A 17,782-nucleotide genomic window follows, 5' to 3' on the forward strand; every position below is an offset into this window, starting at 1 on the left:
GCTACGGTTTGGCAGGTGCAAACAAACAGGCAAAAAAGCAAGTAAACAAATACAGGCATCTTCGGGAGGAGCGGCAACGAGTCCACACTGTTAACAATTGGTACGGACAGATGTAGCATCAGCTGGACTTCTTTAAGCTGCGCTCACACCGGTGTGATCTCAACGAGGAATGAAACGAGGAGCGGGCGGCCTCATATCCTCCGGCCTGTACAAGTGCCTCATCCTGCAAAATGGTAAAGAGTGGTTTTTGTGTGTCTGATTGATGATCAGCGGGTTCAAGGTGGGAGTTTGGAGGCGATGTTTTCCCATCCACAGCCCACTATCACGAGTAGTTCCAGCTGTCCTACACCTCTCTCCCTCCCTTTCCCTGTCTGAGTGACAACAGGCAAGCCAACAGGCATTTCCATCACCAGATTGCCAAACCACTGGACCATCTACGCTACAACACCCAAGGTGACCTTTAACAAAATAGAAAATAGTGTATAGCTGAAGGGGGGTGGTGGGGGTAAGAAGGGGCTGTGGAAACACACAAGAGCTTGAATGTTGCAGTGTCAGATTGAATTGTGATAGATTTTTTTTTTCCTCATGCTGCCCCATGCTTTAGCACTTCAGCAGCTGGCTTTTCTTTCTTTTCCTTTAAAGTATAACCTGCACTATATGAATCTTTAGCACATGGATATTTTCCTGGTCTGGTTTCCTGTCCATGAATTCTGCAACCACTTAGAGAGCACAAATCTAAGCCAGCTAAGTTTCAAAACATGCATTTTGCCCTTTACTAACCTTATAACGTGTTGAGTAGGCAGGCGTCAAATATAACGTGATGTATAGAGGTCTCTGACCCCATCGCTCGCATCTGTAATAGATCACAGGGCAACATGCAGTCGAGGTATTTCGAGCTAGAAATTCACACAAATGAGACCGCACTCACACCAGTCTAGCTAAGTATATATATATATATATATATATAGAAACCACTCCAAAGCACCAGGGTTTATATTTGTAGATTAGAGGAATCATTGTAAACTGTTCTGAAAGTTTATACGAGTTTCCTCTTTACATATACTCCGAAGGCTGCTGAGAGCAACTATTAGTAAAGAATAAACAAGAATGAAACAAGCAAAGGGAAAGGCCCTTCAAGCATGAATGACATTATACTTTGTGAATTCATTTCCTACTGATGTGCGAAGTGACTGACTGACAGTCCACTGTTATGTGTCATCGGCTGTAGATAGAAGATGAATGCAGCCACCATGTCCTTACACATTGATTTGGCATTTGGCCAGTGCCATTTCAGTTGAAATGGGACGTGACCATGTTTGGAAAAGAAGACTGAGCCAAAGCTAATGCTAGCTAGCTAGCTAGCTTGGCTATGAGTGATTCCCTGTGATATTAATGACATGATAGTTTTGGATAGGGAAAGGCACTTAAAATGTACTTATCTGAGAAAAACAGCAGCTGATTCCTTAAAATGTCCTTCTTTATCTGGTCTGTCATCTATTTTAATCCAAAAAGGGGACATAATTCCCAAAATTAGCATCTTTCGCAATAGTCAAAGTTGGGGTCTTCTTTTTTTACTGTCTTCTTATTTGCAGCCACAGACAGTATAAAAAATGGATGTAACCATGATGTCGTCAGCCACTGGTCTCTCAAGTTGAAGCCTCAAGTTGAATATTTCGAAATGTGACTGGGAAGAGTGGGTCTGTCTGTGAAACTCATTGGCTAACAACTTGTGATTGGCAACTTTCATTTTATTCAGTTTGACCCAAAATAAGCGGCTGAGCCCATAAACTGAGTGGGAAAGCTTTTACAGAGTCACGACAGAAAGAAAACTGGTGTTCCAAAGCCTTCTACTGCGGGTTTACATTCACGTGACCATGTGACGTTGACTTGTCGGCCATTTTGGATCTAAAAATCATACAGGTTCAAGTGACTAAGGCCCCCAGTCACGAAGGCCAAGACACTGGTCCACAACCATCTGGGAAATTGCAATTAATTTCAAGAGGTAGAAACCTCTGCCAATATCATTTTTCCCTAGCAACCACTGGCTCCATCACATCGAATATGGCGGACAACCCTTGAGCAATGTGGGCATGATGTCACATAGGAACAGAGGTCTTTTTTCAACCACATCTGCTGGTCTTTAGATAGACTGCAGCTTCCAGCCCGCATGTTATGTCCATATTTTGTACCATCTATGACTCCAACATGCAGGGTCACCCCCTGTTGGTCATTAGAAGGATATCAGGCTTATTCATTACTTTCACAATGGCTTCACTTTTTCAGAGCTAAGAGGGCTTCTTGTTTTTTAACTACAGTGTATGCTGTGTGCTTCAGTGAATGAATTTTTAATATTACACGAAACTAAAAAGATGATGTAAATTAACAGAACAGTTTTAATGCAACCGGTGCTGCTGTTCACTTACTATACTGTCAGGAAAAATTGAGTCTGATGAGCATTAAGAATTCTGACAGATGGCAGAGATGTTTAGCAGCACTGGAAACACATTTTAGTAGCAAAATGGCTGTTCAAACCAGTATTTTCAGTGATGCTTCCCCAATTTAATCATTAATGTAACTCTCCACCATCGAAATATTTTTTCATAATAAATTATGGCTGTATTTTTGGAAGAATTGTCCAGAAAAAGGCAAATTACCTCTCAGCTTCTCAAAGTTAAGAACTACTTTTACTGCTAAAATGCAGTTTTTAATTACTCTGTCCAGAAATGTTTGGAGCTTCTCCTAACAATAGGCGATAGGAGCTACTGAGAGGTAAACACAGATACAGTTAAATATCAACATATGTGGCAATATTGACATTTAAAATAAGTGCCTACAAAGCAGTTTAGAGGTTGTAAATTGATTGACCTTTGCAAATCTTTACAGACCACTAAAGTATACCTAGAGGGGAAGTTCATTATTAGCCTGTCATCTGAACATGCCCCACCTTTGCTTCACTTACACTCGCTTACTCTTTGTCCATTGTATCTCCAATGCTTACATCAGGTGATTATTTGAAGACAAAAAAAATACTGCATGGACACTGTTTAGTACCACCAAGCACAAACAAGTGTGAGGGAAACAATGCACAAGGAAGAATAGTGCATTTGTCATGTCACGCCTATGATACAAGTTAAAATGAATAATAGGGGCATTATGCGTTTCTCTGTATGTGCTGTGGTTGCTAGAAGGACATTTATTTCTTTCTCGTTGTGCTCACACCTTCCTCAAAATGTAAATGACCCAGATTCTGCCAGCAGTTTCTCCCCACAGTCCCCAAACTAGCAAGTCGGTAGAAAAAGAGAGAGATGTTGTACTTGTTTGTATGTATGCGTGTTATCAGAGCCCGTGGGTCTCTCTCTGTTCGCCTCCTCCAGAGCTGCAGTCTTTATCGCAGACAGCCTTGCCTCGACAGAGTCACCAGCTCTGACTCGCGTTCCCGCGGCTGTGGCCCCCGAGGCAAGCTGTGAAAAGCTGCAGGGGCCCTACCGAGGGCCCGATTGTTTCCAGCAGCATACTTTCATTCGAGAACCCAAGGCGCTCTCAAAGCTCATTGTGAGTGAGCTAACAGCCTCTCTTCAAAAGGGCCTAAACGCATGTTCATTAATTATCTGGATCCTTGTTAATTGGATTAATTGTTGAATAGAAACCGTGTTATTAAAAATGACGAAAACACAAGGGCAGGGGGAGCAAAAGGGGGGGATTAATATCGTTTCTGTTTACTCTCGGGCTGTCAGAAGACACAAGCATGCATGGGCACACACACACACACACTTACGTATGCTATTGCTGCGTCTCGCTCAGTTCTTCTAACTCTCTGTTGCTGTTTCACACACGTATATACTCACGCACACACACAGGGCGTATGTGACCCATCTCAGAAGAATGAGCGCTAGGCAAGGTGCAAATTACCATGCACACCGTTGGTGATAAGAACTAAGCCCATTTTCAAAGCTCAGAATAAATGCCAGATTCTTTTTGATGCTAGAAGACTATGACTTTTTCCATCGCTTATATTCAAAGAATAAGGCAGGAGGGGGGAAAAAGAGAAACATAAAGTCAACACCGTGAACAATTTAGCTATCTCCAAGTCACATGAAAATTGGGTTTCTCGTTCCTCTGCCTATCTGCTTAGTCTTATCCGCTGAAATCACTTATCAGCGTTTGACTTCAAGGGATGTTTTATCATCTGGGGTTTAAGATAGCCCTGTGATAATGCAGACCATTTGGACGACGGGACTAATATTACATATCCTGTGTAATTGGTGGCAGTGTAAGTGACGAGCCTTTATGCAAAAGCGTTACTATCTGAGTTTCCCCGGTCACTGGTTGAAATTATGATCAAATAGTTAATTCCAGACACTTCAAGTATAGAGTTTTAGATCGTAAAGTCCTTTTGATGTATAATAGGTAGTTCAAAAACAATCTGAAGCAGGATTTTGTCTCTTCTGAGCTCAGTTTGTCTGACCTGAAGCTCAGTAATTATAGCAGTAATGTATGTAGCTATATCCAAGAATGTGTTGCACCGGTTGTTAAGGCAACCATACCTGTCCTCCTGCTTTGACAGGAAGCCTTCTGTGGCATGCTCTTCTCCTAACTGCCCTCATCTAGGGCTGAACGGCCGGTTGCACGCGTTTTTAAAATTTCTTTTGGTTTTGAGCAGGCATTTTGGATGTAGCCCTGACGTCATACTCAACGGCCTAATATTGTATAGGTTCCCTCTTTGTTACACCAGAACAGGCGAAGAAATTTAAAACGTTCCTTTTTGATGAAACGTATAGTTAGGGCTGGATCAGGTGACGGTGAACCCTCCCTTAGTTACACTGCAATAGGCCTAGGCTGCTGGGAACTTCACGTGAAGCACTGATTGATTCTTTTTCACTCTCTGTGTTTTATTTACCTCTCTGCATTTAATTGTGAGGTATTATTAATCTCTGACTCTTGTCCACGGTGTGTCTTTTGTCTTGTGTCCTTCCCCACACGCTCAACAGGTCGCAGTAGATGGCTGCCCCTCCCTGAGCCTGGTTCTACCAGAGGTGTCTTCCTGTTAAAAGGCAGTTTTTCCTTCCCACTGTCGCCAAGTGCTCGCTCATGGAGTGTTGTCTTATTGTTGGGGGTTTCTCTGTATTGTCGCTAGATCTGTAACCTGAAACGTAAAGGGCCTTAAGGGAACTGTTGTAAAATTGAAAAACACATCGGGGTATGGACACCAGTCCTTTGGGGTCCTGACACTGGCAGACAGGCAGATTCTGTGGAACCTATGAGTTTTACAGTTGAGCCTCTGTGGATCCTGAATTGGATTTGAATGTGTGTGCACACTATCCTGCTAAGGGAGCCCACCGTTAGCAGATGGAATTGCAGTGGAACCGGTGGGTGCATTTGTTATGTAAAGATCCACGTGATTGCAACCAAGGTTTCCCAAGAGAACGTTGCACTACAGTGAGATGATCAATGCTATCTGCTTCACATCTCAGTGGCTTTAACGATTTGGCTGATTGGTATGTTATGAGTGGCATATGTTTTTCGAGCTAATAATACTGCAGGACCATGTTAGTCCAAGCACATCACCACATATAGTTAGTGTTGTTTGATCAGTTTATTGGACATGCTGCACTGACTCTAATACCTTGGACCAGATTGTTTGTATTTCATTGCAACACAGTGGCAACAAAGTAAAGCCAGGAGGTTATGATGCAGCTGTTTAAGCACCCACTGTATGGACTTTCTTCCTTTTTTTTGTTATACAAAAACACAAGTGGGTGAGCAACAAGCGAACAAATCAAGTGGCTGCCAAGGTCATGGCTCAGACATAGTTGGGTGCCTCTTAACCAACAGCTGTTAAAATTGCACCAGTTGTGGTTTATTTTCACACAAAGTCAGATCTAAGTTGAGGTAGCTGGTTGCATGCGTGCATTTCATCGATCAAGTATTTTAATCTTCAAAGGACATGTTGAAAGGTTCTCCCAAGGACAGGACAATGAAACGTCTCTATTGATTACCAGAGCATTGATCAATCAGTCCCAGACGGATAACAAGATGTACAAGTCTTGAGTAACAATAGGCATGTTGTAGGATATGAACTGCAAGTTTGATCTTTATTTCATATTTTAGCATCCCAGAGTGGAGCCCACACATGAAATCCACAATCATCCTGATTCGTAGGTTGGTCTTGGCAAGTGTACTGCCTCTGCTGCACACAAACCCTGTGCATGAAGCACTCAACCCACGTATGACTTTTCAAATCATCTGACTACTCCATAGATTAGGAGACCCATACACGTCATTACCGAGACCTGGAATCACACCAGGCCTCATACAGTCTGAATGACAAGCGGGGCTGAAGTTTTGACACAACATGTATGTCCTTGTGCAATATAAAGGATTTCTTTGTTCTTTCTCCAATGAAAAAGTTAATGCAATCACAGCGATGAGAACAGCTGAGCAACTTAATGGCTGAAAGTGCTCCACATCTAAAGACTCTGGAGACAGTCATTCTGTTGTTCTATGCTTACAACTTATGTTGCTAGGGGGTAAAAATTTAATTATGAAAGCATTTCTTTACTGGAGGTTGTATGGGTCTCCTAATAATGACATATCTTATTTGGAAGATGAAAAAATATGTTATTGATATCCCTTTGTAGGAATTACAATGGTATCCAGGCTTCTAATAGCTTCCCTCCAAGCCTCAGCCACTATAGGCTGTGTAGGCACCTGTATTCTTATTTCCATCAGGATACTACATATCCATGCATACACAAAAATCTGATTGTAAACAATATCTTAGGTGAAATTATCGCTGTGTCTGATGTTTGTTCTTTGGGCTTAAAATGAAGCCATTCCACTGCATGAACCTTTGACACACATGAATGGTGTGGTATGACAGTTATGAACTCACTTATGGCAGTGTCAGGCAATTAAGGAACAAAGAATGAGAGACTAAGATTAAATCTGGAAAATGTTGCTGTTAGTTTGGGGGAAGGAGGAGGTAAATGTGTTCTATTCTGTTGACAACATATTAGAGGCATTATGTGCATTCCTGCGCACTGCGTCTCATTGGCTACAATACCCGTCCGTCATTCCGCTAACGACTCGACTCCGCCCCTGTAGCTCGGATCTGAGGAATGATTGGTTACTCTGTAAAGCAAGATGTCCAATGAGCGTTAAGGAGGGCGGACCCTTTCCGGTGGAACAGGCTCTGGCGCCTACAGTGGTGGAATCGAACGTCCCCGAGCGCACACGGCGTAGAGGAGAGTACAGCGCACGAGTCTGTGGAAGGGAGATAACGGTTTCTTTTTTTTGTCCCCCCTCTCCACTCAAACAACAAGAACAAACCAAACCTGATTTTAGGGGGGGTCTCACAGAGTCTTCTGATTATCAGGAGGAGGGAAGCGAGGAGCCGCAAGTTTTTTTTTCTTTTTTCGTTTTTTTTCTCTTTTCCTTAAAAGAGGATTCTGTGCTTCGCGGTGGTTTGTTCTCCGCTCTCGCCGCAAAGATGATGGTCGGAGAGGTCGAAGTGAAGGAGCGACCGAGGCCGAGTCCCGACTATTTAATGCAATTATTGAACGAGAAGAAGCTCATGACCAGTTTGCCAAATCTCTGCGGCATCTTCACACACCTAGAGAGGCTTCTGGATGAAGGTAAGTGGCCTTCTGGAGAGACACCCTCCTCGTTGGAGAGGTGGGGGAGTGGGTTATGACCACGGTACAGTCCGGTGTCGGCACGGCTTCGCTGGGCATCCCTGCCGCAAATCGTTAGCGAAGCCCGGGGATACACTAGCAGAGGGCACCCCGATATTCCAGGCGGTGGCAGGCGTAGTAGTACCAACTTCCAGTGAGAATTGCCCCACAATACAACCCAAGAAACGCACTAGTATCCTACCGGAGCGAGTTTGTTTTTCCCTGAGCTCCCGAGTAAACCGGAGTTTTCTGCTGCTATCTTGACTTTGTGACGACGAGATGAAAACTTTCTCTTACTTACCTAAGAAATAAAAACCGCATATCACTGTCATGTTGTCAGACGTGTTAACGGGCAAGTTTAAAAAAACAAATAAAGATATAAAAATAAAAGCACACTTCAGGTTATACAAATGTTGTTCTCAGTTTTAAAAAAGAACAATCTCTGGGGCCCTGGTTCCACATGTTCCACACAGCAGTTTAGCCGCTCGGGTTAGCAACATTTTCAGCTAGCCTGTCTGGGTGTCTGCTGAACTCTTCAAGAACCAGGCAGTGGCGTTAACTTGGCCACGTATGTAATAAACAGACTGCAATTGCTGTGCTTAACACTACTATAAACACACGTTGGGGGGGTGTTTGGGTTTGCTCGTGTTCCTCTCTTTTTGCCTTACTCCGAGGGTCGTGTTAGTTGTTGCCCAGCGGCCGAGTCTAACAGCACGGCGGAATGTCTCTGCTTGTTGCCCAAACAATGGCCACTGAGTTGCTGCTGGGAGGGAGGAGGAGGGGGGGTACTCGGAAGATTATTTCAGCCGTCTAACTTTTTCATTAAACGCGGCACCGCTGTCTTTCTCCCTCTTCTTTTGGCTACTACAACATTTGCCTTAAAACCTAGAAGGGGGGCTTGTCTGTATTTCCTTCCCCTACTGCAGCTGCCGTCGTGTTTTCTTTTTTCCCCTCTTTTTTTTTTAACCAGTCAAGCTTGCCCTACCAAAACTGCGTCGCCCTTTTTTTTTGTCAGCGGCGCCGTCCAGGCTGGATTTGGCAGCCAGAATTTGTTTCCTGCGCCCTGTCACTGATTTTGGCACCCCCTGTGGCTTTGATAACCCAGGATTGTTTGCCGTTTATGTTGATAGTATCATTATCATAAGCTGGTCTAAGCGGAAGGTTGGACCTGTGGTTTATGTAACTGAGCTGGGGACACTAGAGAGCGCCACAGCCCCCTGGCAGACTGTCCCCATGCATTTTGTGTGTAGCTTTGGATCGGACATCACGATGAATTTAAAAATAAGACTACCCCGTAAGCTACAGCATGAACGGGCTATTTCTTAAGAGGAAAGAGGACCTGAAAGTAGCGCATGCCTATGAGTTTCGGTAACATGTCTGGATGAGTAGGCTCTGTAGTATGTAGTTGCTAAACCGGTCTGCAAAGATTTTCTGGCCGTCTTGATGGGCGATAAACAAGACAAATGCGGGGCTGTTTACTTATTGCCACTATGAAACTAAAGCTTGCATAACGCTAAACGGATGCACATTGACTTTAAGTTTAAGCCTGGGTGCTGCTTTGGTGCAGTAAATAGTGAAGTCTTCTCATTTGCCTATAGGACATTTTTATAGTGCTTTTTTATTAGTAGAAAATTGCACTTCTTCCTCTTCATCTTTTTTATTTAGTTTGAGGCTTGCTAAAGTCTCTTATGCATGATGTTCTCAGAAAATCTGCAGCTCTGCAATGCACACGTATTTTTTTGTTTTTAATGATTTCGGCCTCCAATTTGATCGTCTCCACACCCCATAAATACTTCACAAAACTGATGAAATATCTTGCACTTTTATTGTAGTCATGTCGGACTGCTGGGTGTGTTGGTGTTTTCATTTGAGGGAGAGTTAGGAAGCAGATGTGTTCTCCTATTTTTTTTTTTTCTCTCATCCACACTGTTAACAGCTCAGCCCTGCTGCTTTTGGTAAACTTTTGAGTTAACCCCTCAAAAAGAAAGAACTCCATGCAAATAATGCATTTCTGTCGTATTGACTTTTTATACATGGGGCCAACTAAAATGTATCTGTTTGCATCTCAGGAATACTAAAAAGGCTGAGCTGATAAAGGTTCCCAGTTGTGTTCATTAAACGGACTCTTAAGTCAAGGAGGAGTTGGATAAAAATTGCATTTGCTTTCTGCAAGCGACTCGGTGCTCTGGTCTGATGCTTCGTTGCAGCGCCCGTTGTTAAAAAACTTGCAAAATCATCCAGTCCTCTGGTGTTTAAGAAATCACTTGTAACTTCCCAGTCTCGCTCCTCTAAAACGGCACATCTGATGTTTTTGAGGGTTTCCACGGCACCAGCCCAAACTTTACCCTGCTGCTAAAAGTTGCATGTGTGTATCAGATGAAGGTAGTGAAGGCCTGTCTGACTGACTGTCTGGTTTCTTCTGTTGTTTGGTTTCATCTCCCTGTGGAGGGGGCCAAAACTCTGATGTGGTATTTGGAGCAGACCTCATCTCGGTCCCCTCGTCCCCTTGTATATATTGTAAGCAGGCCCCACCACATCTAGTAGAATCAGGCTTGTTTATGTTGCGTTTCATGTGATGTTGGATGTCTGCTCCTCCCGAAGTTCAGAAAAGTAGTGTAGAGTTGTGATTTAAAAAAAAAAAAAAAAAAAAAAAAAGTTTTTAATGGCGGTTGGTAGTTGACATTTGAGTAGTAAAGATAGCATCTCTCTTTCCTTTCTAGTTAGACTGGATAGACTGAGGTCTGACTTGTATTTGACCTAGCAAGTTACTCTGTTTTCCCCACGGAGTATGCTACGTGCCTTCGATATCTCAGCCAATTCTTGCACATTGAAGGTGTCCCATGAAGGCAAGTATACTGTGCCAAACAACAAAAAGTTAATGACTGTGCTAATTTGTTGATAAAGCTTTACATTAGTGTTGGACGTTTTTGTGTATTGTTTAAAACTAATTCCCAGAGGATGGGCTTTGCTTTCTGAGTCTGTTTTGTGGGCTTAAATGTGACTGAACGGCTTAAACGCCTTCCTTTGTCAGATTTAAGTGCTGCTAATGAGAGCAAAAATATAACCAGTTGCAGTTGAATATTTTAAACTCTCCCAATTCCTCCCATCTCTCAGTGCACCCTTCCGACAGCTGCTCGTCTCCCCCAACCCATCCCACCCTCCCGCCCAGCATTTTGTGCATGTCTACACAGCTGTTTCCATGTGCGCAAGAAAGCCGACACCACCCTCCTGTGCGACCACCGCTCCCGCCCTGTTTTAGCAAGCCTGCGTGCACGGACGACCCCGTTACTTTCCCAGCATGCATGTTGTCCCTCAAGGTCACTCTGGCCAATTGACGTGCCCCCCTTTTTGAAATCCCCTTCCGTTGCAGTTGTTCATCTCCCTGAGGTGACACCTGCTGTGGAGTTTTTTTATTTCTCTTTACGATCTGCCTGCCAACAAGCTGCTTCAAATTGCTATATTTTCTCTTGGTAGAAGGAGACAGACTGTATAACATCTAGAAATGCAGTCCTAGTAGTGAAGTACAGGAAATGTTGAAGGCAAGATTTTTATTAGTTGTTGCCATGAAGTTTGATGAGTGTCTGTGGGTGGGCAAAATAGTTAGATTTCTCAGCAATATATTTATTCTGAGCTCCTGTTATGATGAAATGAAGATGAAGAAATGTAGTCAGATTACTCCACAGATATAAAAATTGGTCAGTTTTGCAAAGACATGTAAAGGTTTTGAAAACTAACAGCAGCTGCACAGCAGAGCTGCTCAGGGCTTTAGACAAAGGCATGTTGTAAAATGGGAGCAATGCGATTCACATGTTAGCTTCTGTTTCAATTCCAAAACCACAGTTTAAAAATGGCTAACATTAGTGGTCTTACTTTCATTTTGTGTAACAAGACCAGGCACCAGCAAAGAGAAATTACACAAGCATTAGCTTGGTGGGAATAACATTGTACTCCCTCTCGCTATTTTGTTATTGTTGCCCAGCTGCTCTTAGTGTTTTTCTTTATAATTGCAATATGTAAACATTAGCAGTTGCTAGTGGTGCTGTTTTCTTTGTTTGTTTTGTGCAGGCCTTCAGTTTTATTTTAATAAGCTGTTTTTGAGTCACGATTTGTCTTGAGTGGCGAGTAAACTAATACATTGACGTAGTAAATCATCCATTAGCCTCCAAAATGGAAAATCAGCATTTTGGGCCACAATACCCAGCCTTTAGCAATGTGCCTATTTTTGTGGATTGTTGCTATAATAGATTAAATGTGCAATTGTGCGGTGAAGCCACGTGGTGCAATGTGCCACTTGTTCCTAGCTACATCATTTCCCTTTGCATACAGTTTTAGTGTCTGCTTGTTTATTTCTGTGTGTCACGTTTTAACAGGACATTCCTGTGAGAGCTGTCAGCATTCTGGAGGACAAACAGTCTGCTGTCCACTGTGGTGCGTTTGTGGGGAATTGGTCTTCAGAGAACAGCTGTTTTAGTGAACAGATTGTGATAAATGGGTGACTGCTGGAAGTCTGAATTCTGTTCTCTACCTGACATCCCACATTTCTGTCAGTCTTTCGTGTATAGCAGTCCCCCCTCTCCTCCCCCTGTATTCCTGTGTCTGCCATTGCTGCACTGCCCTCCCACTGTAGCTTGACCCTTGGCGTTCCTCGGCACAGGGCTGGACCTGCAGTAACCTCTGACATGCAATCAATTTAGCAGCTAACAAGATTGAGCACAGCTCACAAAGTGAGATAGTGCTCAGAGCTGTAAGGGAACACAGATAAAGTTGGGGGGGTGTTAGGCCAAGGCTGTTGTTGCAAGCAGAAACCTGTTAAATCCCCTAGAGCGGAATCCAATAACTATTTTGATTGCTGAATAAGTATATTATGATTATTGGTTATTCTGCATATGACCCACACAGTGCCTCTTATATAGCTGTCGGCAGGTAAATTACTCTGAAGGGTTTTTTTCTGCATATGTTATCTAACAATAAAGAACAACGGTAAACTGATCATTACTTTGCCTTTCTCGGCCTTGACTGTCTATAGCAGGGATGTTCCTGGTTGTCCCAGCTCCAGATGCTCAGCTAGTCTAAAAGTATTTAACAGTTCTCTAAAACATTTAATTATATTCTTATAGAATAAAATTGTGTTTTAAATGTTGCTGAATTCTGTGGCTCTTTGATCCATGCATCGCATTGCATGCACACAATATTAGATAAGAGCGGCAAGCGTTAGCAGCTGCAGTTTTTCTTTCTTCCAAGCTTGCACCCAGACACCTGTACAGTAGCTATATTGCTCCTTTTGCGTAGTTATATACTAGTTTACTGCAGTTGTCATACATCTGGTCATTTTTCTGCAGGTACAACAACAGGACCACAATGGTTTCTGTCAGAGAGAGAGGGCGAGAAAGAAGCGCCAGCTACGGCTAGCAACAGGCAGTGTCGTAACATGATAGTTCCACTAGTTCCCTTGTGTCGTATGTTAACAAAACACGAAATAATCTCAAGCAAGCTCTATTTCAGATACCAGCTAATGAGGGCAGCAATGTTTAACCTTTTAACTTCTTTGTTTTAACTTCTCATATGTACCGATAATCTAGAAATGCTAGAAGTGTACCACTACAGCGTTTCATTGAACCAGTGTTCCTCCAGTTCTCATGTGCTGAGATCAGCACTAAACTTTGTTCACTTCCAGCATACGTCCCGTGACTTTGAAAACGTGATCTTGCTGTTATATGTGGGTTTTTTCAGCATGTGAATATTGTTTTTGTTTTTTAAAACACTTTTTACCAAGGAAAAAACTCTTTAAACAGCATTTTTACCAGAAATATCAGGGAAATAAACAGATCTTTGTTTAGTAAAGTAACACAGACTCATTCCCTTAACTACATTTGGCCCAGTTGTGCTTGCTGTACATGTGTTTTCATCCACCCCTTCCCCCTAAAGTCCGATTTTGAGACAGGAGAAACTCTGTATATAATCCAGTAGAGAATCATACCTGATGTACCACAAACAGTTGCATATATACGATTGTGCATGCACATCAGGTAGACACACTAGTGGGCCTTACTCTGGCCCTAATGTGGTTCCTTTACGCGGTCTCTCCTCCCTGGTAATAAATTAGGTGGTAGCACAAGTCTGACAGGGTGATGTGGAGGGTTTGTAGAAGGAAACAGAGTCACAGCGTTTGCTTGACACTTTCTTCTGTTGTACCTCTGCCTACCCCCACCGCAGCTTCTGGCCCTGTTCTAACTCTGGCCCTGGAGCCATCTTGCTCCCCTGGTGCTGCTCTCGCCCCGAGAAAACCACTCCCACCCTGTGGATGCTGTATGATAAAGTCATCCACTGACAGTTCCAGGGTCTTATCTCAGGCCTCAATCCCGTGAGTGCTGGGGACTCCTTATCAGCGATTTCTCTGCCTGGCCTCCTGTCTTCGTGCCCTGCCCCAACTGCCTGGCTGACTATCAGGCTCGTGTCGCCAAGACTAAGTGTCTTTCCTTATGATGCTGCTGGCTGTTAGGCCACACATGGCTGCAGGCAGTTTTATCTCTCTTTATTTTTCCCTAAAAGCAGAGCCATTGCATCAGAATGAGCAATAAGAGAGTAAGGTAACCAGATGGACCGGAAATCTTCTTGGAAAATCGTGGTTCTTGTTAAAGTGGGAGTCATACTTGTTTCTGTGTTTCATTAGATGATGACAAGCAGGATTAAAGCGGAAGATGAACTGAGGGATGTCGTAATCTTACAACAGCTTCCTGACACAGACTCGTTCAGTAAATTGGGTTACTTGTTCCCGTCTTTAAAACTAGAGCTCCACCATTGCATTTGACCCAAGTTTTGTCAGCTTTTACAATCTGTCTTAAATTTTTGTGTCTGATGGAATAACATATCCAGGAAGTCATGCCTGCTTCAGACAGGAAAGTGCTATAAAGAGGGGGAGTCAGTGGTTTGTTTTCCTTCAGACAGGCACGGGGAGGGAGGGGGAGCTGTTTTCTTGCTGTGGTGACAAGCTCTGTTTTTGTTTTGTTTTTGTTTCCAGACCCATAGAGGTGAGCCTGTCTCTCAGTTTATTTTATTTTTATTACTTATTTTAGATTACATACTGAATCACCTCTTATCTGGTTCCTCCGTTGCACATTTATATAAATACGCAACTTGCGCTATATTTCTCAGTTACGGAAGTATGGGCCCCACCCTGCTACATTCTTTGCATGCCTCAAACAGCTCTCCCACTGGCCTCACTCACAGAAGTCCACCTCATTTTCTCTCTTTTTCCCCTTTCCACTCTGTTTTTAAAGTCTGAACTGTCCCAACACATACACTGGTTATAATTGACCAGCACCATATCCTGTTTTCGTCCCCTATTTTTATCATAAAAGGAGATGAGGGGGGAAAAAAAGAAGAGCTGAATGCTCACTCTGTTCCCGTCTCACTCGCCCACCGATCTGCATTCATTTTCTTTCTCCTTTCAGAGGAGGAATGGCAAAGCGAACGTTGGCAGCCAGCTCAGGAATTTCACCGGAGCACAGTCAGAACACTTAACCTCCAGCCTGGTGTTTGTTTTCCCCACACTTGCTCTCATAGAGTGTTTTAGCTCGGCTTAATGCGAATGCCACCGTGACACGTAGGAATTACTCCTTTGCTTTAAATGCCTGGAAATGTTCGATGAATAATTTTGTCTTTGACTCTGTGAAATTTTTTTTCCCTAACAGCCAGCAACAGGAAACTTGATTCAACTCCTGTGGAAATATCAAAGTGCAGAAACGTTCTTTCTTACCCCCCCTTTTTTAGCTTTGTAACGTTTCTATACTCTCATATAACCCCTGTTTGCCCAAAGCGTCCTCTGGCCCTTTCCTATTCATAACACCCAGCGTTAAATCAGTCTGCCTGTGGTTTTCAGCCTTTGCAGGGGTTTCTAACTAGTCGCAGGCTGATGAATCTGAGATGAATAATTTAACTGTTCCTCAGCAGCCCTTGTTGTTTCTGTGAAGCTTGGCAAGAGCAGGCGGTGCTGCCATAACCTCCTGTAGGGGCCAAAGAAAGTGAAGTGGGAGGAGGCAGTGAGATCACTACTGAGCATTTTGCCACCGTGCTTTCAACACGTTTTCCGTCCTTGCATTTCAAAAGCCATACTCTACTATTCACAGTACTGTTGCTTGTTAGTTGTGTCATTGTGCAACGTGCTGTAAAAATTTCAATGTAAATTGCATAATTTTGCAAAATGATGCCTTTAGCCTGTATACTGCGCCATTTGCTTCAATGCCAACTTTTAATCTGGCATCTGCACTGCTGCCTTAAAGCTGCAGTTTTTATATATTGTTATTATGAGTTATTATGGTTTTTGTATTTTTCACCTGTTTCTTATATTTTAATTTCAAACGTGTCATAGTCTTAAAGACATTTCTAAACAAGCTTTCTGGCGTCCAGTTTGATAAGGCGGAGATTGAGATGTCGTTTGATGTGTCCTTCACAGACTTTTTCTGGTTTGGGAGCTCTAATTACACAATGATGCAGAATTTTGCGAGTCGTGTTTTGTTTGTATTTTTACCCAGGGCAGTCGGCTTTTCATCTTGAATGCAGTCGATCTCTTGTAAAAACGCTTGCTGCATTGTTCTTTAGATGTTGTTGTCCCTTTAGATTTCTCCAGTCCTGCTTTGAACAGAATTGACAGTTCTGAGAAAAAAAAACAAACCGGTGCCAGAAATAATGTCAGCATTGTTCCAAACAATTGTAAATATAATAAATATTTTCAGGATGTTGTTTGAAGTCCCAAACCCTCACAAAAAAGTTGAGTTCTTCTTGTAGAAATCTCCTCAATGTTAAGTAGGGCTGCACGATTTTGCATGAAATGAGAATCACGATTTTTTTGGCTTAGAATTGAGATCACGATTCTCTCACGATTCTCTTTTACAGTATAAATATTTATTGCACTTATTAACTGCACATCAACTTCGTAACAGTTGAGACTGAACATAAAAACAATAAATAAACATAAAAACAACAAATGTCTCACGTTTTGTTGTTGCCGCAAAATGTTGTACTGCTTGAAATTCTGTCTCCACCGTTGCTCGATACTGCGTGTATAGAGCAGGTAGCGCAACAATAGAAAAATAGTTGCAGGACGGCACTGTGTAGCGTTTGTCTAGGGTGTTGATCATTTTCCTAAATCCCTCGTTTTGCACAGTGTTGATGGGAGCCATATCTTTGGTCAGGTGATAAGTAATAGCCTCAGTAATTTCTTTGTGCCTGCGGGAGTTCGACGTGTATAGGGAAGCGCTGTATAAGGTTCCCGTTATTGATGTTTGGGTGGTTGACCGGGACGGATTTTCTCCTGTCACTTTCTCGTCATCCCTGACGTGTTCTCCGTTGTTTTTTCCCTGCTAATTTTAGCATCACACGGCACAGCTTCTGTATCACGTGGTATAAGGCTCCGCCCTTGTCATTTGTTGAGCGGGAAGAGTGAGCGCTTGTTTTCATGCAGACTACGTCCCGGATCAAAATGCGGTACAGTCGTCGTCGTCTTTTTGTTTTTTTTTTTTTTTTTTTTTTTTTTTTTTTTTTAAATCGTTGTCATTTGGAAATGAGATGCACATAAGTATGAATCGAGATCGCGATTTTCTAACGATTAATCGTGCAGCCCTAATGTTAAGGATTTCACATGCATGCAGACTTCTCTTAAATGCTTATATACTGGGTAAAAGCTTCGATATTATGTTATATGAGTACTAAATTACTTTCGTTTTTAAACAGGAGAGGCCTTTGACATATTTAACTTTTACCACTTATAAAGATAGTTTTAAAGACTGTGAAACTGGTTTTGTCACACATGCGGTGTGTGAACTGTAAAATAGAAACATGTCAGCAGAGTGAAGGAGGATGTCCGCTATCAAATCATGCAAGAAGGCTTTTTTTATGTATTTATTTTAGGCGTAGATCAGCAGTCCCCAACCTTTTTTGCGCCACGGACCGGTTTATGCCCGACAATATTTTCACGGACTGGCCTTTAAGGTGTTGCGGATAAATACAACAAAATAAAACTAGTACCGGTACCGAAAAAAAAGAAGATTTATTCATAAGACACATGAAAAGACCCAGGAAAACAGAGTTAACGATAAAAACGATAACAAAAT

The 17,782-nt window shown here is 42.7% G+C and overlaps 1 protein-coding gene across 5 annotated transcripts in view; it reads left to right on the forward strand.

Moving 5' to 3' along the window:
* Window positions 1–7,201: 7,201 nt before the first annotated feature.
* Window positions 7,202–17,782, forward strand: part of qkia (QKI, KH domain containing, RNA binding a) — a 76,778-nt gene continuing 66,197 nt past the window's right edge. For 4 of the 5 annotated variants that reach the window (XM_040041692.1, XM_040041693.1, XM_040041695.1 and 1 more), the window contains exon 1: window positions 7,202–7,634. In XM_040041692.1, the coding sequence (XP_039897626.1) occupies window positions 7,490–7,634 (145 nt within the window). In that variant the 5' untranslated portion in view covers window positions 7,202–7,489. The remainder of the gene's footprint in view (window positions 7,635–17,782) is intronic. The other variant, XM_040041697.1, reaches the window with a different exon arrangement.

This window comes from Simochromis diagramma, unplaced genomic scaffold (assembly GCF_900408965.1).
Source record: "Simochromis diagramma unplaced genomic scaffold, fSimDia1.1 OVJJ01000304.1, whole genome shotgun sequence".
NCBI classification, from domain to species: domain Eukaryota; kingdom Metazoa; phylum Chordata; class Actinopteri; order Cichliformes; family Cichlidae; genus Simochromis; species Simochromis diagramma.